The 25,229-nt window shown below is 39.9% G+C and overlaps 1 protein-coding gene across 3 annotated transcripts in view; it reads right to left on the bottom strand.

The window, feature by feature from the left end:
* Positions 1–504: 504 nt before the first annotated feature.
* ADIPOR2 (adiponectin receptor 2) overlaps positions 505–25,229 on the bottom strand; it is an 88,179-nt gene continuing 63,454 nt past the window's right edge. For all 3 annotated transcript variants that reach the window (XM_053554797.1, XM_053554798.1, XM_053554799.1), the window contains exons 3-8: positions 16,720–16,839; positions 11,800–11,971; positions 8,377–8,563; positions 7,955–8,142; positions 5,183–5,376; positions 505–3,368 (exon numbers count right to left, since the gene is read on the bottom strand). In XM_053554797.1, coding sequence (XP_053410772.1) covers positions 3,240–3,368; positions 5,183–5,376; positions 7,955–8,142; positions 8,377–8,563; positions 11,800–11,971; positions 16,720–16,839 — 990 coding nt within the window. In that variant the 3' untranslated portion in view covers positions 505–3,239. The remainder of the gene's footprint in view (positions 3,369–5,182; positions 5,377–7,954; positions 8,143–8,376; positions 8,564–11,799; positions 11,972–16,719; positions 16,840–25,229) is intronic.

Raw genomic sequence — 25,229 nt, 5'->3', positions numbered from 1 at the left:
GCCTATACACATGAGACTGTTTGTTCAGAAAAATAAAACTCAAGTACAGAGAGAAAACAATTTTCTCCCTAAATTCTCTTTTCACTCTCTTCTCATAAAGAGTGCTGGTATAAACTTTCTAAGCTTTAGTTTCTTATCTATGAAATGAGGATAAAAAAACACCAACTAGCTCAGTTATTATTACATGAGAGATTGACAGTTCTTTAACACATCCCTTGACATAAAATGTTTATTATGTCAGATATTACTTTTGTAAACTTTAATAAGGAATTAAGAACTGCCTCTTAGAGTTACCTCTCCCCTCCAATCTAAACCGAATCCAAGTTACAATGAAAGCACAGAAAGAGTTGGGAAGAGTCAGCTTTGCACTTTAATTTGTGCTTTCAGAAAGGGAAGATTCTGAAATCTCTTATTTTCAGTATCCAAATTAAGGCTTCAAAGGAGTGACAAAAGGTAAGGGGAGGTAAGATAAAAGCAGTAAAAAATACACAACAAAAGTTCATATTTCATTTGGTTCTTTTTATTAGAAGAAATTGAGAATACAGCAAGTAGGGAAATCGCACATGAATGGAACCATCACACAGATGCTTTTCTGCAACCCCAACCTTCTATGTTCCCCAAAAATGTGCTTTGTGGCTTCAGCAATTTATAAAGGGGGAGGGGGGAAATACTTTAAAAGGCCACTATTTAATGGTGAAATAATGAAGCTGTAGAGGTCCTAATCAGCTTAGGGCCAAAAAAGAAAATTAAAAGTCTGCACAGAGCAAGCACGCCTCTGACTGCTGAGAGTAAGGCATTCAGGCGCCAACCTGGTGAGAGTTCTCAGCGAGCACTGTTAAGATCAAGTGCAAATTGAGGCTGTTGGTAGTGAGTTGCACACAGACACACACATATAAACGGGCACACACATGCCCACATACACACACACTCTAAAGAGGGAGATTTTTATTGGGATTACACATTGGTGATGTAATTTCATTTTTCCTAAGGGTTTGTGCTATGTTGAACCAGATTCTGCCTGCTTTGGAGCGTGGGGTGACTGACTGGGCCCAGAGACCGCTACTTCTGGAGGTGTTTCAGGGTACATTTTATACCCTGTGTCCCAAAGTGCATGACCGAAGAGCAAGTCTGGCTTCTGATATGTGCTGTTGCTCCCATGAAACTAAGTGAGTTTCCATCCAGATGGCCACTGTCCTACTGGACTATGTTTTCTCAGAGGGATTAATACTGCGCTTTATTCTGTCAGGCACTGCACCAGTTTACTCACTGAGTCTTTTTCTCAGACCACCTAGCACCCAGGGCAGTGACCTTATCCAGAACCAAAATACTCTTAAGTTCTTCCCAGCTTCTACATCAGTCTTTCTTCCTGGATCCCAGCCTTTGCTGAATATTAGAAGGGCAAAGAAAGGAGGGAAAAATAACTGAGAAAACTCTACTGAATAAACAGGAGACTCCTCCTTTTCCCATAGTCCCAAACACCCACTAGGATGCCAGCCAGCTCCCAGGCTAAGGGCCTCAATGCGTAGTTCCACAGCCACAATCCCCAGGATGTGATAGAGTCACCGCAAGTGTTTGATGGCAGTAACCTAACACTCAAGTGCTACTTTGATGGTTCACCTATAAGTCCAGATCAGGACTCTATGAACCAGATCCTTCTTCCAGCACTCTCCCTGACACCACCACAAGGTGGCCCTGGAACATGAGCAATCATTCTGTACTTCTGGCATCAATGCAAAGACACAGCCTTAAGGACTCTACCAGATTCCCTGGCAATAATATACTATTTCCTCTTAAACATTACATCATGCTATCCCTGCAAAGAGGGGCTCAGTGAAAGCTGACAGCTCCACTGTGGGTACTAGACTCTGCTTTGCATGAGTTCCAATGGCATTCTAGTTCAAAAAGAGCTGGGGTGTCTGTCACACCTAGGCTTACCAAGACAGTGTCCCATAGGTGAAACTCACCCTTCATAATCCAAAAGAAGGGTGCAACCTATGTCAAATAAGCTCAGAAGAAACCTGGAAAAGTCAGAATCTCATGGGCGGCTGGTTCCATGCCAGGAATTATGATGCAGGGAAAAATCAGTTTTAATTTCCAAGAGGATGAAGGGTAATTGGCAGTGACTAGAAAGAAATTTATGGGATATTCCAGAGATCCATAGCAAGGATATGGAAAACTGTCACACCTCTCTAATAAGAATTACTCATAGAATTGAGCAGGATACCAGGAAGTAACCAGATCAGCTGGTGCTAATGTTTCCAGAGCTCCTTCACTGTCTCCACCAACCCTTTACCAGCCTGGATGGTAGGAGCAGGCGGCCGACTCCTTAGAGAGAATCACTACCAGCCCACGAGTCAGTCTTCAAATGGCACCTTAACCAGAGCCTCTAACACATCCTGCCAGGTGCTTATTATGTTCTGCTTCCCCTGGAGAACACATACCATTTCCCTCTACCTCAGGACTCCCAGAGGCTCTCAGGCCTGAGAGTGGCCATGCGATCACTAGGCTGGGGCTACAATCTCTGCCCCACTGGGGTCCAAGATTATGTCAGCCTTCAGAAGGCACCTCGATGTACTAAGACACTGTACATTCTGGGGCCATCACCTGATCCTCCTACAGTCACTTTGTGCAAAATTGAAACAGTATGTGGTACTAGCATGTTTCATTCTATACAAAAATTCTCTCTCCCTCCCCTACCCCTATGTTTTAAACATTTATATAAATTCTTATTTAAATGGTAAGTTAGAAATCTTATTTACATCAATTTCTTTGTTCTCCCCCCCCCAAAAAAAAAAAACATCTAAAATCACATTCCCACCCCTTAATTGGATATAAACGTCCACCTCAATTGGTATTATTGTTTTAAGGAGAGAGAAAGGGAGAAGAAAGAACCACCAACTAAACTGTTTCCCATCTTCTACAAATAAATATGATATGGATCAGAAGCCAGTTTGCCAAGGGTCTTGCAAGAGCCCTCAGTCAGGAGATCCCAAGAATAAGTCAAGCTTTGGGCCATTTCTCCTTTTCTCCAAATTGATGCACTCCATCCTTTGAGGTATGATTTATTTTGTTTTTCTCTTCTCAGTCATGTACCATGCGGAGCCCCTGGGCTATCACAAAGCCTGTTGAGGCTGTTAAAGTTTTGGGACCCCTCTGGTACTGGCATGAGTAGCCGGCAGGGAGGCCTGCAGGTGCTGCAGGCTCAGACTCAGGGTCAAGTCCCTGGCTCCTGGTAGGTATCACAGTGCATCCTCCTCACTGCAGCCCCCGCCGATCATGAAACGGAACTCCTGCAGGTTTGAGACACCATGGAAGTGAACGAAAGCTCCAGCAACCACAAAGATATGAAACAGCTGATGAGAGTGAAACTGGAGGGAAAAAAAGGGGAGGGGGTGAAGAAACCCATACATTATTAAGACTGCTAAAGATTCTTAGGATCGCCTAATCCTGGTTTATGCTGAGCAGAGGGCAAGGAATAGATATGATAGCTCAAATTTGAGGTGTCTACAGATCTTGGAACATCCATTAGGCGTATCACATTCTGCTGAGTTAAAAGCCAGCTGTTCCCAAAGAAACCAAGGTGCTGTCACTAAGCTTTAGACACGAAAATTTTCACACTTAACACTGCAACTCAATAGCAAATGACATATAGACCATCTTCCCAACAGACCACAAAGGTCCCAAGGATCTCTTGACATGTAGCAGTGGGCTATGGTTAGATACAGAAACCTTTCCTACTCATTGCTGATGATGGTTTGTCACGGACAATAGTATGAGAGCCATGGTCATTTAAATGTTGCTCTTTGTTAGAAAAACTAAAGAGTTTCCAGGGTTGGGCATAAGATCATAGCATATGGTCCTTCAGCTCTAAGATCTGGAATTGAATAAACTATGTAGTATATCAAAAGATGAAGCCAACAGGGCCTTTTAATTCTTTCTCAGAAACTGGTCTATAAGCATGTGATACTATTTCTGATTTTACTTGTTCTGTTGAATGCTATTTCACATCTCAAGAAAGGTAATCAATTGCTCAGTGGACTAAACATCACTTCAAAATTTATGCTCTTCCCTCATTATGGTCTCAAAAAAGTATAGTGGCAAAGTAGTATTTATCAAAGGAAAGATAATGATTTTAGAAGTGTAGACTAAAAGAAACCAAAACATCAAGGGATGTTTCCTAAGATTAATTAAAGGGGATTAACTTTCCCAAAAGGGATGCAAAGGTAAAATTCCCTCTGTATCTATGTCAAAACTATGAGAGAGAGAAAAATTAACTAATTTTTAAAAATTTTTTTTTCTCAATTTTTTTCTCTCTGGCAATCTCAGAGACAAAAATTAACTAATTTGAAGCTAAAAAGATTGATTGAATTTAGGACAATCTTCATTTACTCATAGCTAAACTCAGATGAGATGACCAGCTTGGTCTACAATCATCAGTAACAGGTTTAGAACGGATTCCTAAAGGTCAGATTTCACATTAAATAACACTCCAATTCTGTTTTGCTGAAAATGTTTCAGGCCCTCTTCAGTTGTGAAATTTTCCATCTATCTTAGTTTCTTATATTTCCTTTCCCCCTTGTCTTTCTTTCTCTCTTATTATTAACCACAGTCCAGTTACCTCTCCCTTCTCTTCCAACCAGACATATAGACATTCAATCTCTCATTACCAGTCACTGAATTTTGGTATCAAGAGGGACTTTAGGGGAACTCTGGTCCATCACCCTCACTTCATAAATGTGAAAACTGAGACAAAGAATGGCTAAATGACTTTCTATTATTGTGTAATAAACAGGAGCACAGACTTTGACATTAAAACTAGCTTGATTCAAATTCTAGTTCTACAGACACTTACTAGCCATGTGCCTTGGACAGGATGCCTAGCCTCCCTAAAGCCTTCATTTCCTGATCTATAAAATGACATTAATAATAGTTATTATACTTTATATGACTAATGTATTAACTGAGGTAATCCATACAAAGCACTCTGTACTATGCTGAGCACCAAGTAAGTACTCAGTAAATGTTACCTGTTATTGTACTTATTGTCCAGAGAAAAACAACTAACCAGAGACAAGTCTCCCAACTTTGTATCTATAACTTTTTCAACTGCATCACTTCACAGTATGCCAATAACCCACGCTAGCATATATGTACACGTGCTCAGTCACTCAGCCATACTTACCCAGATGTCACATTTGCCAGGAAAGAAACGTTCAGGGATCCGGGCAGCATACAGGGCAGCTCCCGTGATATAGAGGCTGGCCATCAGCATCAACCAGCCAATCTGCCCTATGGTGGCAGCCTTCAGGAATCCCTCCGAGATGACATAGTGCAAGGTAGGAATGATCCCACTCAGGCCTAGGCCCAAAAACACTCCTAAGAATCACAAGAAGAGAATAGAGTAAAAATGCAGAAGAAAAATAAGGAGGAAGACATCAGTATTACAGTATAATTTCTCTATAAACCTAATGTTTCAAAGTAGGATGCAAAACTAGCTTAAGGGAAAAACAAGTTCTTAAAATTCTGGGATACCATCACACAAGACAACACAGGTATGTTCTTAAGATCTGTTTACAAATGCAAAAGGCCTGCTGCTAAGAGGCTTCAGGAGTTTGGTTTGTTTGTTTGTTTTTGAGACGGAGTCTCATTCTGTGGCCCTCGGTAGAGCGCTGTGGCGTCCCAGCTCACAGCAACCTCACTCTTGGGCTCAAGCGATTCTCTTGTCTCAGCCTCCCAAGTAGCTGGGACTATAGGCACCCACCACAATGCCTGGCTATTTTTTAGAGATGGGGTCTTGCTCTTGCTCAGGCTGGTCTCAAACTGGTGAGTTTAGGTAATCTACCCGCCTCAGCCTCCCAATCCCTTCTGAAGTGCTGGGATTACAGGCGTAAGCCACCCACTGCACCTAGCCTCAGAAGCTTGTTTAAACCACCCTAAATGCTGCCCCCCTTTACAGATACAGATTATAATATAGAGCAATCTTATATATTTTATGTTCTTATTGAAGTAACAGACATTCCTGGAGTGGGAGAGGCAATGACTGATCGGATAACCTGGGGAGGTAGGTGATGCCATAAAGCTAAATAGTAAAAGCTAAAAAGCTAAAAGCTTTTAATAGTAATCTGAATCTATAACCTATAATTAGGTACTTAAAATTAAAAAAATTTTAAATGCCTTGAACAAATGACCTAACTGGGAATTAAGGGGTGGGGAGATGATGTACTAAGTTCAGTACTGCAATCAAGTACAGAAGAGTCTGAAAGAATCACTCTACCACAGCCCTGCTGCCTTCAAAATCATCTAAGGCAGTGATTTTCAAACTTCTGGCTATGATCTAGGTTCTAAGATCAACTAATTGAGTCTTGACCTGCAATTCTTTAAATGAACTAGAGTGAAATAAAGAATATTAGATTGGGTCACAAGTAGAAGGTTAAGAACTATTTTGTAAAAATTTTATAATTATATATACATGAACTTATGTATATATACATATGTTTAGGATTGTATTAGGAAATGTCATGATCAAAAAAATTCTGAAAGCCACTTTGAAACCTGCATGTCAACCAAGTCACAAAGAACTCCTCACCTCAGCCAGTAACTGCTCCTACATGCTAAGAAGGCTGCTAATGGTTTTGCCTCTCACCCACTAAGACAAAGCCTTGAGAACTTGGTTCTCTGATGGCTATAAATAGAAGAATGCTCAGTTCTACTCAGCAAAAGACGTTCTTATCTCAAGTGCTAAAGTAGGCTTAAAAAGCCACTCTGACCACTACTTCTTTGTTCATATAAAAAAAAGGGGAAGAGGGCAAAGTGTTATGACAACAGTCATTGATATGAAGTTAATTCTACTCCTAACATTCTAGGTAAGTACAGATAAGACTGGGACTTGGGTTTCAATACCAAATGGTTTATTTAAAAAGGATGAAAAAAAATATTCCTTTTAATACTGCTTGTACATTTCCAGTAGGCACAAGAGTTTGACGCTGAGAAAAGAAAATTGAAGACACAGCCCTGGTTACAAAGAGTCCCCAGTGCAGTGAGAGACAAAAGTATCTCTGCTGTCTCCATACCTCTCAGGGCCTTAACAAGGCTTTTTGTTTCCATATGTCCTCTATCAAAATGGGCATTATTCCAAATATAACAAGCCCCTTTAACTGTGTATCAGAAGAGATGTGTGATACTTTAATAGAACAAAAGTTTAATAAACAAAACTTATTTATCTAAGTAGATTACACTTTTTTTTTTTTTTTTTTTTGAGACAAAATCTCACTATGTCGCCCTCGGTAGAGTGCCCTGGCATCACATCTCATAGCAACCTCAAACTCTTGTACTTAAGCGATTCTCTTGCCTCAGCCTCCCAAATAGCTGGGACTACAGTTGCCCACCATAACGCCCAGCTATTTTTTTGTTGTTGTTGTAGTTGTCGTTTAGGAGGCCCAGGCTGGGTTTGAACCCACCAGCCCAGGTGTATGTGGCTGGCACCCTAACCACTGAGCTACAGGCACCAAGCCTAGATTACACATTTTAAAATGAAAATGTAAGTGTAAACAAAAAAAGACAACAAAAAAATCATTACAAACAGTACACTCAACATGAAAGAGTAAGAGAAGTTATTGTTTGTTTTACAAAGATCACAGATCTACTATCCTCTGAATGGTGTATGGCCATAAACTCAAGTAAACAACACTCCCAAAATACATCACCTCATGCTCAGCACTGTCCCTCAACACTAAAGTTTTAAGACACTCATGACCACACCATCACCACCACCACCATTAATACCAGTACTACTAAAACAACAACAGCAGCAACAATTAAATAGGAACTCAACAATAGGAACTATGACTTAATCACCTTTGCTTCAAAAATACATAGCATAATGCTTGGCAAGTGATAAACCCTTAATGACTGGTGAATAAAAAATGTTCTGTGTAGAACCTCCACCCGCTCTTACCTGCTCTTACTCCCCGATACTGAGGAGTGGCAAACATGTCCCACTGGGAGACTATGATGGCTGCAATGCCCAGCACACAGATGACAATCAAGTAGATGAAGCAAGGTTGTGGGTTACAGTAGAAGGAATAATAAAGCCAAGGAACAAAACTTCCCATAATCAGAAGAGCAATACCAGAGTAATCAAGTCTAGGATAGAAAAAAAAATCCATTTAATGCTAAAAATCACTGACCATTATAGCCTTCATTTAATCCCCCATGACATGAGCTATCATCAACAGCTAAAAGGCAAATGGGGTTGCTTTTTCATTGAAAAAAAGAGTTCCCATCAGACGGTATTAAGAATTCTGCCATCTCTGGATGTTGTTCCCTAGCCCACTACCCCTAACGATTAACCAAAATATTGACTTCACAGATACTTACTTAGAGAAGAGCCGGGAAACCCCTTCTGAGTGGCAGTAGACTGTGTGGAAGAGCCATGAAAAAGAAAGGCAGAGAATGGCTCCTAAGAAAAATAATCCAAAGACCACCTTCTCTTGCAGAGGGGCCACAAAAGAGATGTTTGGGCGAAACATATAAAAGATCCCCAGGCACAGGAAAAAGACACAACCTAGGAAGAGCACAAAAAATAGATAAAATATCATCCTTTCAAAGAGACAGTTTTGATTCTGTCTTCAGTCCTTCACAACTGCAGTGATACCTGAATCAAAAGTTTCATGAGAAAAATTTTTCAAATGACTGAAGCTTATCTAAAAGTTTGATTTACTTTCCAACACTGTTGGTATCATACATACTTCAGCTTCATAAACTGAATATACAGCATATTGTAATTTATTCATGTAAAAGCATAATCCAAAAAGAAACAAGACAGTGCTACTATGTCTTAGAAGACTAAATAAGTCTATTTTTACCTCTACATCTAGCATAAAATTTCATTTATAAAGTTTTTGACACAAACATAGCCAGCCTTCAAAGGTCCATTGTGCTTTCGTTTTTGCAATGAATTCCAATACCCCTAAACATGGCCAAGAAATACAACTTTCCCCCACCAACAGCTGTCAAAGAGCATTATGCTGCTTCTCTAGGCCTCATCAGCTGGCCCAGTATCAAAAATTAGTAATAGTAAGGCACCGGTACACGTCATTTCCTCACCAGTTTCTAAACTATTCTTCTCCACAGTAAGATACCACTTTCCTGTTGCCTATAGAAGGGCACATAACACAAAGAGGGCACAGAAATTCAGAAGTTAAATTGCATTTGCTAAGAGATTCTGTTTTATCATTTTAATTTAAAAATTACCCTCACATTAGAAATCAGCAACAAACTTGATTTGCTTCTCCATTCTACTCTCACTATACTAGTGGACAGAAACTTGCAGGTACCACAGAAATCAAATGTGAGATAAGAAATGCAAATTAAATGGAGTAAGGCCAGAAACTACTTAGTATATTCACAAGGTTATATGACCATCAGAACTATCTAATTCCAAAATATTTTTACCACCCCAAACAGAAGTCCTATACCTGTTGTCCTCCCCTATTTCCCATTCCTCCAAGCTCTGGATTACCACTAATCTACTTTCTGTTGCTATGGCTGTGCCTATTCTGGACATTTCATGTACGTGGAATCACACATACGCTCCATTTACACTGTCTCATTTTTTTCACTTAGCAAGTGTTTTCAAAGGCTTGCCATGTTGTGGCATGTGTCAATAGAACTTTATCTCCTTATATGGCTTAATAAAATCCCATAGTATAAATATACCATATTTTGTTTATTCATTCATTAGTTAGTAAACATCAAAGTTGTTTCCACTTTTTAACTATTATGAATGTCACTGCAAACATTTATGTTCATGTATACATTTTTTGTGTGAACATCTTTTCAATCATTTAGGGTATATACCTAAAAGTAGAAAGGCTGGTAACTCTTTTTTTTTCTTGAGACAGAGTCTCACTACATTGCCCTCAGTAGAGTGCTGTGGTGTCACAGCTCACAGCAACCTCAAACTCTTGGGCTCAAGTGATTCTCTTGCCTCAGCCTACCAAATAGCTGGGACTACAGGCGCCCAGCTATTTCTTTCTCTTTTTTTTTGGTTGTAGTTGTCATTGTTGTTTGGCAAGCCCAGGCTGGGTTTGAACCCGCCAGCTCCAGTGTATGTGGCTGGCGCCCTAGGCACTGAGCTATAGGCACCAAGCCTGGTAACTCTAACTTTTAAAGCAGTGGTTCTCAACCTGTGGGTAATACATTGCGGCATTAGGAAGGTTGAGAACCACCATTTTAAAGGAACTGTGAAACTGTTTTCCATAGGAGCTATCCCATTTTGCATTCCTACTAGTAGTATATGAGGATTCCAATTTCTCCAAATTCTTGCCAAGACTTGTTATTTTCCATTCTCTTGATTATAGCCATTCTAGTGAATGTAAAGTGGTATTTCATTGCATTTCTCCAAGCATCCCATTTGCACCTCCCTAAATGACTAATGATAATAAATATCTTTTCATGAGCTTATTGGCCATTTGTGGATCTTTTCTGGAGTAACGTCTACTCAGATGTTTTGCCCATTTTTTAAAATGGGTTGTCTTGGGTGGCGCCTGTGGCTCAAAGGAGTAGGGCGCCAGTCCCATATGCCAGAGGTGGCAGGTTCAAACCCACCCCTGGCCAAAAACTGTAAAAAAAAAATGGGTTGTCTTTTTTGTTGAGTTATAAGAGTTATTTAGTAGACCTTTACCAAATAATATGATTTGTAAATATCCTCTCCCATTCAATGGGTTGTCTTTTCATTTTCTTTTTTTCTCCCCTTTAAGACAAAGTCTCACTATTTTGCCCAGGCTAGAATGCAGTGATGCTACCATAGCTCACTGCAAGCTCTAAGTCCAGTGCTCAGTGACCCTCCTGTCTCAGCCGGTCAAGTAGCTGGTACTATAGGTTCATACCAGCATGCCCACCCAATATATATTTTTTTGTATTTGTAGTATTTTTTATTGTTGGTCTAAAACTCCTGGACTCAAGTTATCCTCCCACTTTAGCCTCCCAAAGCTTTGGGATTTACAGGGGCAAGCCACCATGCCTGGCCTCTTTTCACTTTCTTGATAATGTCCTTTGATGTATGTAAGTTTTTTATTTTGATGAAGTCCAATTTACCTATTTTTTCTTTGGTTGTTTATGCTTTTGGTGGTAAGTTTAAAAAACTATCACCTAATACAAGGGCATAAGGATTTATATCTATGTTTTCTCCTAAGTGTTTTATAGTTCTAGTTCTTACATTTATGTCTTTGATACACTTTAATTCATTTTTGTATATGGGGTGCAGCTGGGTTCCAACTTCACTTTTTTATATATGGTTCAGTTGTTACAGCACCATTTGCTGAAAAGACTATTCTCTCTCCCTACTGTATTCTTTCTTTAATATACAATCATAATGGGGTAAAGAGCTGCAGTCCACATTCTACTGCAAGTTAAGTTGAAATTTAACTGTGGATATTCTAAGTAAGGATTCTGAAAAATCAGCTTACTTCTAATTAAATAATGCCATACTCTGAGTGGGCATTAAGATGTTGTACCATATTTTGTATAGGAACTTTTCTTTGTTCCAGTCTGAGAACACTGTCTGAAAAATCTAGTAGAAAAAAGTATGACTCAGTTGTAATTAAAACACAGTACAAACTAGGATAACCAAAGAGTACACTAGTGAGAAAATTCATAATTAGAAATTCAGAAAACAAAAATGGCACCTATCCTCTCAAGACATTTTTAAAGTTCTATCCTTACCCTCAAAATACATGAAAATAAAAAGTAAAAAAGTGAATCATCAACTCATTACACCACTAATATCATATTACATACCTAAGAGATGTGTCCAGATGTTGCCTGTCTCCGTGTGTATTCTGAAAATGCTCTTAAAACAGGCCCGGAAAGAAGGCATCGGAGGCCGATGTCCATGTAAAAGGAAGTCGTTATCCTTGAGCCAGTCTGGTAGTACATCATGAGGGATTACTCGCCACCGACCTTCCCAGACCTGGAAGAAGAGTATTATTAAACATCTTTTTTTTTTTTTTTTAGAGACAGGGTCTTGTTTGTTGCCCACGCTGGACTCAAATTCATGGGCTCAAGACATCCTCCTGCCTCAGCCTCCAGAGTACTTAGAACTACAGGATTATCAAACATCTTTGTGATTTTAGTTGTCAGTTTAGCAACACTGATCCCAAACCACTAGCTCTTACCATATCATTTTATAATGGGAAATAATTTATTTTTTAAAAAGCAAATATTGGCTTGGTGCCGGTAGCACAGTGGTTACAGCACCAGCCATATGCATTGAGGCTGGCGGGTTCAAACCTGGCCCGGGCCAGCTGAACAACAATGACAACTACAACAAAAAAAATACCCAGGCATTGTGGTGGGCACCTGCAGTCCCAGCTACTTGAGAGGCTGAGGCAGGAGAATCACTTAAGCCCAAGAGTTTGAAGTTGCTATGAGATGCGATGCCACAGCACTCTACCAGGGGCGATATAGTGAGACTGTCTCAAAAAAAAAAAAAAAAAGTTTAGCAAACTCTGGACTCTGCATGTTTTAATGTCTCTCAACCTGGACAGCTGACACCACAGGGATCGCTTAATCCTGAACTAACTTGCTTCTACTAAAGAAGAAAGCTGTAAGAAAAAATGCCAGGCAAATGGTCTACCTTCCTATTAATATGGGCTCAGCAGTCCTTCCAGTCTATTACACTATAAAACAAGAGTCCAACTACATACCAGCAGGATTCACCTTCAGACAATGACCTCTACCCCTCCCCCCAGCCACAGAAACTTGGCTCTCCTTCTCTACTAAAGAGAAAGACTGGCTCTTACTCATCAGCTACTGTGCCCATTCCTTTCCTGTTCTCTGGTCTCTTACTTCATTGTGGACATTTTAAGAGAACTGATCTTCTGTGTAACACCTTCTCCACCTCCTAAGGGAAGGAAGTGAAACTAATGCTTTAAGAACAGATGTAGCCCTCTTAACACTCTATCCAAATGATCTCTCTCCCTCCGCTCCCCACCCCCTTCCAACTCAATACTTGGGGTCCTGCAGTTACTGCTGCTAATCTGGTCATTCCATGCTTGTTCCTAACATATGATGAAATGAAATAATGCCAAAAGACTGATCTAGATTTGTAATGTCTTCTGCTAATAGCACTACCACTTATTAAAGTAGCTATATGAGATCTTTCATAGGATTTTATGGATAAAGAGAGAGAGAGAGACCAAGATACTGAATTTTCTGTGTCTAATTTGAGTTTGGAAAGATCATCATTAAGATTAACTTTATAAAATGTTGCTACTGTGTTTCAATTCCAGAGAATCTTCTTTTCTAAGAACAAGAAAACAATCCTTACATCTTCAAGGCAGTTCACCATGTAAAAACAATACTGCTATGACTGCACTAAAAGTGCTACTGTGTTGCCACACACAAATATTCAAATGCTCCCTTTTTATATTCAGAAAGAATATGCTGGATTTCCTTTTTTTTTTTTTAATTTTCTCTATACACATGCATGTGTTTATTTGGTTTCCACTTTTTGCCTTCACAAAATTAAACAGGCTTAAAATTTAGTAACAATAACAATGTTTCAGATAAGGACTAGAAACAAAAACCTCATAAAGAACTAACAAGCCAAGAAGAAGTTGGTAAGGCGCTGGCCCCATATACCGAGGGTGGCGGGTTCAAACCCGGCCCCAGCTGAACTGCAACAAAAAAATAGCCGGGCGTTGTGGCGGGCGCCTGTAGTCCCAGCTACTCGGGAGGCTGAGGCAAGAGAATCGCTTAAGCCCAGGAGTTGGAGGTTGCTGTGAGCTGTGTGATGCCATGGCACTCTACCGAGGGCCATAAAGTGAGACTCTGTCTCTACATAAAAAAAAAAAAAAAAAGAAAAGAATATGCTGGGTTTCTTACCAGTTATATACACATATAACATCAGAGGGATTTTTCCCATTGTTTTTAAACACATATTCTATTGATACTGAGCCATGGAGCTATGCTTTCCTGATCATACTGCAATTAGTGACACATTCAAAAGACATTGCACCTTCATTCTCAAACTTGAAGCCATATACAGTCAGCTAAATGCCAATACAAATAGATAACCTCTACTTCCTGGAATAAAAAAATAGGACCACAACTTAGCCAAAGATATTTAAGATTGACAAATACACAATCTATATCAAACATCCTAGCAATGATCCACTGGGTTTATGTTAAATCATAAAATACACAAAAATAATATTTTTTAAAAAACTACCTGGGTAGCTCAGCATCCGTAGCACAGTGGTTATGGTGCCGGCCATATGTACAGAGGCTGGCAGGTTTGAACCCAGCTCAAGCCAGCTAAACAACAATGACAACTGCAACAAAAAAATTGCCAGGTGTTGTGGTGGGCACCTGTAGTCCCAGCTACGTGACAGAAGCAAGAAAATCACATAAGCCCAAGAGCTGGAGGTTGCTGTGATCTGTGAGGCTACAGTACTCTACCAAGGGCAACAGCTTGAGACACTGTCTCAAAAAAAAAAAGAAAAAAGTCTACCTGGGCACACTGCCTATTCCCATATGGCCTGGTTATGCTGATAAAATAGCAAATCTAAAGTCTGAGAAAAAAAGAGAGACCAACATCAAACTTGGAAACTCTAAAGACTTATTTTATTTCCCTCATTTCTATAAGAAAATCTTTTCCAAAAAGGAAAGTACACCAACAAGGTCACAACACACCTCATTTTAAACTGTTTACATGCTTCTAATCCAAGAAACAGAACCCTTGTGTCACTAGACATGGCTGATTTTCAAGTGCGCTCAGTTGCACTGCTGCAAGCAGTAGAGCCGCACTGGAAACACCATGTAATAGGAAGTGTCTTTCCTTCTCTCGCAGCAAACTGCTGGGGGATAGTTGCCACATTGATTTTTTCTTCAATAAATCATACTTCGCAGCAAACAAATGCCTCTCCTTATTTATTCTGCCATTACCTGTTAAATTAAAATTTACTTCGCTCTGAGATCAGAAAGAGAAGACAAACAGGCAGTTAAGTCAGATACATAAATATTAATCTATAAATATTTGATCTATAAATATTAAAATTCTCTAATGAACCGGACATTAAATTTTCAACCTTCAGGGATTTCTTCACAACAAATATGCTTTTTGAAAATCAAAATCTATCATTTGTATCCCTCTGTACTAATTCTTCTGAGACAGCAATCATTAAAATGGCTCTATTGTTTGCTTGGCTTTTTCTTCACCAATTTTCAAACACTGGTTAAAATTTCCAGGACTCTAGACCCACAAATGTTTAGGCACCACCCCCAGCCCTACTGGGCCCTTCCTCTTGGAAGGAGTGTCTAGACATCTATGTTTACATCAAAATGTTCTCTTCTCATCCCTCAATCTAAGGTATAGTATTCTAAGTTAGCTGACCCCAATTATTTCCAGCATCATTATAAATGTAGAAAACCTAAATTTAGTTTTTGGGATCTAAGACCGTGTGCATAAAATGTTTTGGTTTCATAAAACCCATGAAAAGCTAAATGTCACAAAAATTTCTCTCTAAAAAATCAAGAATTCTCCAGAAATGTTTAATAAATGAATTTATACACACATACACACTGACTGATTTATGTTAGCTATGATCATACCGGTCAGGACCCTTATTAATCTGATTAATTAAGTACCTATCAGTGTCTCTAATTTCTCTAAGCAAACAAACTCAATTCTAGTTACCATTTTGGGGGGGAATCCCATAATAGATCCTAGGGAATCAGACAACAAATTGGGAGAAAAACCTTAGAGACAGAAAACATACAAGCTACACTGAAAATAGCAGATGTGCATGACAACTGGCAAATTTCTATCTCAAGAGTAGTTTTATTACCCACATAATCCCTAGAAAGAATAGAATGTTTGCCATTGCAGTCAAACAACAGAACAGATTCAAGGGACTTGGGAATGGCATTTTAACATAGAACTTCCATAATTATCCACTTCCCTACACTGACCACCTCAAATTGATCTAATTTTCATAGACCAGACAGTAGATCTAATTTCTTTTTTTTTTTTTTTTTTTTGTAGAGACAGAGTCTCACTTTATGGTCCTCGGTAGAGTGCCATGGCCTCACACAGCTCACAGCAACCTCCAACTCCTGGGCTTATGCGATTCTCTTGCCTCAGCCTCCCAAGTAGCTGGGACTACAGGCGCCCGCCACAACGCCCAGCTATTTTTTGGTTGCAGTTCAGCCGGGGCCAGGTTTGAACCCGCCACCCTCGGTATATGGGGCCGGCGCCTTACCAACTAAGCCACAGGCACCGCCCAGTAGATCTAATTTCTTATGTTGACCACCTCCATACATTGACCAGTTTGTTACAGTCCCTTGGGTAGTCAACTTACAGAGGTTCTACTATTGTCTTCAAGATAGGTCAGGCACCAATCACTTCCAATTTTGCTTCATCCTGTCCTATCAAAATTATCAGTACGATATTTACCCTGTTAACCTGTATCAGTGAAAGGTTTGTTTCCTAATTCCATATTCTAGTTTGATTAGAATTTTACTATAGCTACTACAAGCAAACAAATGTATTGTGTCTTGAACAGGTTAAAGTCATGAGACTGCCTCTATTCTACTTTGCCATATATCTTCCCCAGAGCAAACCAAAGGCTAAGGTACTCCCACTCTCTTTAAAGGTTCCTATTTAAGAAGGGTTAAATAATATAGCATGAAGGTGGTAAGAAATTGCAATCTTACCTTACAAACAAACTCTTCCATTCTTTCCATAGCATGATGGGCTTGTAAGAGAGGAGACATGCCCATAAACCCCTCATCTTCCTGAGAAGCTTCATCGCTGCACTCTTGCTCCTCAGAGCTCTGCAAGGCAATCAGAAATTATCAAGGACAGACATCAGAAACCCAATGATGCGATCAATACAGTTTCCTTCCAAGAATTATAATAAAATTCTTATAAGGTCAAAACAAGGTTTCAGACAACTATAGGGCAAGTAAAGTTAGATTACAGAATTATCAGTATGAAAAATGAACACTAGCTCAAGCCTGTAATTCTAGCACTCTGGGAGGCTGAGGCAGGTGGAGTGCTTGAGCTCACAAGTTCAAGAACAGCCTGAGCAAAAGTGAGACCCCCATCTCTACTGAAAATAGAAAAAAATGGAAGCAAGAGGATTGCCTGAGCCCAAGTTGGAGGGTGCTGTAAGCTATGACACCATAGCACTCTACCCAGGGTGAAAATTTCACACTGTCTCCAAAAAAAAACAAAACAAAACAAAAAACACAACTCACTCAATTCATCACTGACAGATGAATGAACTATCTACTAAAATAGTGGCCCGGGCCAGTTAAAACAACCAAGACAACTGCAACAAAAAAAATAGCCAGACATTGTGGCGGGTGGCTGTAGTCCCAGCTACTTGGGAGGCTGAGGCAAGAGAATTGCTTGAGCCCAAGAGTTTGAGGTTTGCTGTGAGCTATGATCCCACAGCACTCTATCCAGGGTGACAGCTTGAGACTCTGTCTCAAAAATAAATAAATAAATAAATAAATAAGTAAAGCAGTGCCCCTATGTTTGTTTCAGTAGTAAATTCCTAGAGTGGCTTTACTGTCAACATAATAATATTGTATGTGTATAATTACTGAATCCTACCTGGTACATATAAATAAATAACTGCAATACAATGTGGTAAGTATTCTAGTCGTAAAAGAAGGAGAGAAAAACATTTACTGAATTTTTAAGATATGTCCAACACAGAGGAAAGGGCTTTATATAGGTCATCTAACTTAATATTGACAATGCCTTATTAAATATTTTTATCCCCATTTAACATATAAGATAACATATAAATAGGTTAAGTTGCTCAAGGTTAAAGCAAGTAAAATGGAAAAGTAAAAAATCCAAAGCTCATTGTCTTCCCAGATTCTTGAGGAAATGATTTGTCTGGGAAAATGGAACAAGAAGTGACAATCTGGTAAGGTCTTAAAATTTAAGATTTCTGCTTCCAGACCAAGCCTCATACAGTTTAGAGAGAGAGATACTGTGAGCAAGGCAATGAACTAGGAGTCAGGAGACCCAGGTAGTAAGACCAGTTATAGCACTAATACCAATGGATCTTTCCTGCATGCAGGTTAATCTCATTTATATCTAAACAGAACTGTCTAAGCAATCTTTACAGTCTTCCACATTTCTAAAATTCTTTGACTCTGTAATTCAATGAATAACGACAGTGTAAGACAGTCCTAAGTCCTAACAAAGAGTCTGTTAACCAGTACTGCTAATATGACTGCATGAAGAAGAAGTGAACTGGTACTCTAGCTCTAATCAAAAAACTAATTGGTAAGAAGTAACACAGAGAGACAAAAGGCAATCTACCACACTTTGAACCCGACATATTTAAAAAGAAATGTGTAAGTTTTATTTTCCAACTCTTCACTTTACAAGATAATAACCAGATGTTATGATGCATCATGTGAGACATGTTATGTACTCAATCTCTCAATTTATTTAAAAAAGTATGTTCTTGAGGGAGGTGGAGCAAAATGGAGGCCGAGTAATAGCTTCCCTGCAACTGGGCACGGTGAGTCTGTGGAGGTAAGACTCCAGGCATCTCTGGCTGGTGGGATCTGCCTATAACCTTCCCTTTGAGGATACAGGGAGTCAGCAAGGGAATTCTGGACCCCAAGAGGAGGACAAAAAACAGTGGAAAACTGGCAAGTGGTTGCGTGTGTTCGATGGACCTAATCCTGCCGGCAGCCATAAGTACAAGCAGCAGTGAGACTGCAAACTGGAAAGGCCTTACCTGTGAACTATTTCAGTGTTTTTGGACTTGGCACTCAATTGAACTGCCTTAGGGAGAGCTTGAGCACGAGTGCAGAGAACTTTGGGCATTGTCTACGGCCCCAGACTGAGCTGCTAAGCCGGACGGAGCTAATAGTGTCTGGCTGTGGGCTGCAGGGAGTCATTTTGAGAGAACTGCCCCGGCAAGCTCCACATGTCCCACATGATGCATCATAACATCTGGTTATTATCTTGTAAAGTGAAGAGTTGGAAAATAAAACTTACACATTTCATTTTAAAAATGTTCGGGTTTAAAGTGTGGTAGATTACCTTTTGTCTCTCAGGGTCGCAGAGCAAGAATCGGGTGGGAGCTAGTAACCTAGCCACTGAGCAGCCTAAAGGCAGTAACTGAGCTGTCTTACAGCCTTAACTCTCAGGGGCAGAGTGAGACGGGTTTTGGCACACTGGAGCCAAGGGCTGTTGACCTGGGTAGAGGGCCGTGGCATCACAAGTCATAGCAACCTCAAACTCCTGGGCTTGACGTCGCCCGAACCTTCATAAGAACTGCACCACGACTCCCAACCTGCAACCTGTGCCCGCTGGGCCTCTGCATGCCGTGACCAAGAACTGCGGAAGCCGTGCAACCCTGCATCCCCCTCCTGTACCCTCCCTGGCTCCACACCGGCCCACTCATCTGGCCAAGGACTCTGGTAGCCGTGTGCCCCCCAGTGTGCTCCCTGCCTCTGCACAGAGCCCTTCTCCTGGCCAGAGACTGCTGGAGCCTTGGGCTCTCTGTGCCAAAGTCACTGGGCGCCTGCCACTCCCAGTACCATGCGCACCACCTCCGGCCCTCTTGCTGGATCTGGGTGTGTCACACTCTGGAGCTGCTTCCACAACCAGAACTCCCTGGCTGGGGCAGCCCCAGAGGAACTACACAGGGTCACTCCCTACAAAGATCCAGCAACAATAGAGTGATCCCGCTGGGGTCTAATCTTGGAGAGACACCTCCCAAACTCTGAGGATGGCCAGAGGCAACGGTGAAAAACAATCATGAGGCAATATCAACAGAAAAACTTTGGCAATATGACTAATCAGAGTAGATCAACTCCCCCAAGGATCAATGGGGCAGACACAGCACAAGATCCTATGCACAAACACACAGCTGTCAGAAATCGAATTCAGAATCTGAATAGCAAATAAGATCGAATTAGAATTCCAAGCAGTAACCAAAAAGATATCTCAAGAATTCAACAAATTCAAAGAACAAATGACCAAAGATTTTGACACATTGAGACAAGAAGTTGCAGCCCTCAAAGATCTCAGACACACAGCAGAATCCCTCAGTAACAGAATGGAGCAAGCAGAAGAAAGGACTTCCAACACTGAAGACAAAGCTTTCAAACGCTCCCAAACTCTCAAAGAGGAAGAGAAATGGAGGGCAAAAACAGATCATTCTCTCAGAGAGCTCTGGGATAATTCGAAGAAAACTAGTATTTGTCTTATAGGGATCCCTGAAAGCGACAAAGTGGCTTCACAAGGCAGAGTCTCTTCTCCATGAGATTATGAAGGAGAACTGTGCAGACATGCCAAGAGATTCTGAAATTCAGATAGCAGTTTCAGAACTCCAGCACAACTCAACCCAAATAAGAAATCCCCCAGACATATCATAATTAATTTCACTAAAGTTAATATGAAGGAGAAAATTCTGAAACCAGTCAGACGAAAGAAAACCATCACCTAAAAAGGCAAGAATATTAGAATAACTGCAGATCTCTCTGCTGAAACCTTTCAAGCTAGAAGAGGATGGTCATTGACTTTTAAGCTCCTAAAACAAAATAACTTTCAACCCAGGATCCTGTACCCAGCTAAACTGAGTTTCATTTATGATGGAGAAATTAAATACTTCAATGATATTCACATTTTGAAGAAATTTGCCATAACTAAACCAGCTCTCCAGGATATTCTCAGACCTATCCTCCATAAAGACCAGCACAAGTGTAATCCTACACCACAAAAGTAAACCCACCCAGAAAATTTTGATCAAATTCCAACTTCCACAGTTGCAAAAGGATTAAAAATGTCCACCAGACTCTCGAAAGGCTTATCAATATTCTCAATTAATGTGAATGGTTTAAATTGTCCTGCAAAGAGGCACAGGTTGGCTGACTGGATACAAAAACTCAAGCCAGATATCTGTTGCATACAAGAATCGCATCTTACATTAAAAGACAAATATAGACTCAAGGTGAAGGGATGGTCATCTATACTCCAGGCAAATGGAAAGCAGAAAAAAAGCAGGCATTGTAATACTATTCGCAGACGCAATAGGCTTTAAACCAAATGAAATAAGGAAGGATAAGGATGGACACTTCATATTTGTTAAAGTAATACTCAAAATGATGAGACTTCAATTATTAATATTTATGCACCCAACCAGACCACACCTCAATTTATAAGAGAAACTCTAACAGACATGAGCAACTTGATTTCCTCCAGTTCCATAGAAGTTGGAGATTTTAACACCCCTTTAGCAGTGCTGGGTAGATCCTCCAAAAAAAAAAAAAGCTAAGCAAAGAAATTTTAGATTTAAATTTAACCATTCAACATCTGGACTTAACAGACATCTACAGAACATTTCATCCCAACAAAACTGAATACACATTCTACTCATCAGCCCACGGAACATACTCCAAAATCGACCAATCCTAGGCCACAAATCTAATCTCAGCAAATTCAAAAAAATAGAAATTATTCCTTGCATCTTCTCAGACCATCATGGAATAAAAGTTGAACTCAGTAACAACAAAAACCTGCATACCCATCCAAAAACAAGGAAGCCGAACAACCTTATGCTGAAAGACAGATGGGTTATAGACAAGATTAAGAAGGAAATCACCAAATTTTTGGAACAAAACAACAATCAAGACACGAATTACCAGAACCCCTGGGATACTGCAAAGGCAGGCCTAAGAGGAAAATTTATAGCACTGCAAGCCTTCCTTAAGAGAATGGAAAGAGAGGGGGAAGTGAACAACTTAATGGGACATCTCAAGCAACTGGAGAAGGAAGAACACTCCAACCCCAAACACAGCAGAAGAAAAGAAATAACCAAAATCAGAGCAGAATTAAATGAAATTGAAAACAAAAGAATTATACAACAGATCAATAAAGCCAAAAGTTGGTTTTTGGAAAATATCAAAAAAATAGATAGACCTGTAGCCAACCTAATCAGGAAAAAAAGAGTAAAATCTCTAATATCATCAATCAGAAATAGTAACGATGAAATAACAACAGACCCCTCAAAAATTCAAAAAATCCTTAACAAATACTACAAGAAACTCTACTCTCAGAAATATGAAAATCTGAAAGAAATCAACCAATATCTGGAAGTACGCCACCTACCAAGACTTAGCCAGAACGAAGTGGAAATGTTCAACAGGCCTATATCAAGTTCTGAAATAGCATCAACCATACAAAATCTCCATAAAAAGAAAAGCCCAGGACCAGATGGCTTTATGTCAGAATTCCACCAAACCTTTAAAGAAGAACTAGTACCTCTATTCCTAAACCTCTTCCAAAATATAGAAAAAGAAGGAATATTACCCAACACATTCTATGAAGCAAACATCACCTTGATCCCCAAACCAGGAAAAGACCCAACAAGGAAGAAAATTATATACCAACGTCACTAATGAATATTGATGCTAAAATACTCGATAAGATCCTAACAGAATCCAACAGCACATCAAAAAAATTATACACGACGACCAAGTGGGATTTATCCCAGGCTCTCAAGGCTGGTTCAATATATGTAAATCTATAAATGTAATTCAGCATATAAACAAACTAAAAAATAAGGACCATATGAGTCCTTCAATTGATGCAGAAAAAGCTTTTGATAATATCCAGCATCCCTTCATGATCAGAACACTTAACAAAATTGGTATAGAAGGAACATTTCTTAAACTAATAGAGGCCATCTACAGCAAACCCACAGCCAATATCGTATTGAATGGAGTTAAATTGAAATCATTTCCACTTAGATCAGGAACCAGGCAAGGTTGCCCATTGTCTCCATTGCTCTTTAACATTGTAATGGAAGTTTTAGCCATTGCAATTTAGGGAAGAAAAGGCAATCAAGGGTATCCACATAGGGTCAGAAGAGATCGAACTTTCACTCTTCACAGATGATATGATCGTATATCTGGAAAACACTAGGGATTCTACTACAAACCTTTTAGAAATGATCAAGGAATACAGCAATGTCTCAGGCTACAAAATCAACAGCCATAAATCTGTAGCCTTTATATATACCAACAATAACCAATGTGAAAAAACAGTCAAGGACTCTATTCCTTTCACAGTAGTGCCAAAGAAGATGAAATATTTGGGAGTATACCTAAGGACGTGAAAGATCTCTACGAAGAGAACTATGAAACTTTAAGAAAAGAAATAACTGAAGATGTTAACAAATGGAAAAACATACCATGCTCATGGCTGGGAAGAATCAACATGTTAAAATGTCTATACTACCCAAAGAAATATATAATTTTAATGCAATTTCTATTAAAGCTCCATTGTCATATTTCAAGATCTTGAAAAAATAATACTTTGTTTCATATGGAATCAGTAAAAGCCTCAAATAGTCAAAACATTACTCAGCAATAAAAACAAAGCAGAAGGAATCACGCTACCAGACCTGAGACTGTACTATAAATCGATAGTGATCAAAACAGCATGGTATTGGCACAAAAACAGAGAAGTAGATGTCTGGAAGAGAATAGAGAACAAAGAGATGAATCCAGCTACTTACTGCTATTTCATCTCTGACAAGGCAATTAAAAACATTCAATGGGGAAAAGATTCCCTATTTAACAAATGGTGCTGGGTGAACTGGCTGGCAACCTGCAGAAGATTGAAACTGGACCCACACCTTTCACCATTAACTAAGATAGACTCTCACTGGATAAAAGATTTAAACTTAAGACATGAAACTTTAAAAATACTTGAAGAAAGTGCAGGGAAAACTCTTGAAGGAATCGGCCTAGGTGAATATTTTATGAGGAGGACTCCCAAGACAATTGAAGCAGTACCAAAAATACACTACTGGGACCTGATCAAACTAAAAAGCTTCTGCACAGCCAAGAACGTAGCAAGTAAAGCAAGCAGACAGCCCTCAGAATGGGAGAAAATATTTGCAGGTTATACCTCCGATAAAGGTCTAATAACCACAATCCACAGAGAACTCAAGCGTATTAGCAAGAAAAGAACACGTGATCCCATCTCAGGGTGGGCAAGAGACTTGAAGAGAAACTTCTGTAAAGAAGACAGATGCACGATCTACAAACACATGTAAAAAAGCTCATTATGCTTAATCATCAGAGAAATGCAATCAAAATTACTTTGAGATATCACCTAAACCCCAGTAAGAGTAGCCCACATAACAAAATCCCCAAACCAGAGATGTTGGTGTGGATGTGGAGAAAAGGGCACACTTCTACACTGGTGGTGGGAATGCACACTAATACATTCCTTCTGGAAGGATGTTTGGAGAATAGAGACCTAAAAATAGACCTGCCATTTGATCCTATAATTCCTTTACTAGGTTTATACCCAGAAGACCAAAAACCACAATATAACAAAGACATCTGTACCAGAATGTTTATTGCAGCCCAATTCATAATTGCTAAGTCATGGAAGAAGCCCAAGTGCCCATCGACCCACAAATGGACTAGCAAATTGTGGTACATGTATACCATGGAATACTATGCAGCCTTAAAGAAAGATGGAGACTTTACCTCTTTCATGTTTACATGGATGGAGCTGGAACATATTCTTCTTAGCAAAGTATCTCAGGAATGGAAGAAAAAGTATCCAATGTACTCATCCCTACTATGAAGCTAACTTATAGCTTTCACATGAAGGCTATAACCCAACTATAGCACAAGACTATGGGGAAAGGGCCAAGGAAGGGGAAGGGAGGGGGGAGGTTAGAGTGGAGGGAGGGTAATGGGTGGGGCCACACCTACGGGTCATCTTAGAATGGGTACAGGCAAAACTTACTAAATGCAGAATACAAATGTCTACATACAATGACTAAGAAAATGCCATGAAGGCTACGTTGAACAGTTTGATGAGAATATTTCAGATTGTATATGAAACCAGCACATTGCACCCCTTGATTGCACTAATGTACACAGCTATGATTTAACAATTAAAAAAAGTATGTTCTAGATCCCAGCAAGATGGCAGCCAAGTAACAGCTTCCTTGCATCTGGGCACCGTGAGTCTGGGAAGATAGGACTCCAGGCATCTCTGGCTGGTGAGATCTGCCTATCATCACCCCTGAGAGGATACAGGGAGTCAGCGAGAGACTTCTGGACCCCAAGAGGAGGACTAAAACAGTGGAAAACCGACAAGTGGTCGCGTGTGTTCAACCCGTCTAAACCCGCCCGCAACTGTCCTGTAACCCTTA

This window comes from Nycticebus coucang, chromosome 12 (assembly GCF_027406575.1).
Source record: "Nycticebus coucang isolate mNycCou1 chromosome 12, mNycCou1.pri, whole genome shotgun sequence".
Lineage (NCBI taxonomy): Eukaryota > Metazoa > Chordata > Mammalia > Primates > Lorisidae > Nycticebus > Nycticebus coucang.
The sequence above is the reverse complement of the archived record's forward strand: the minus strand, read 5'-3'. Positions and strand labels throughout refer to the sequence as shown.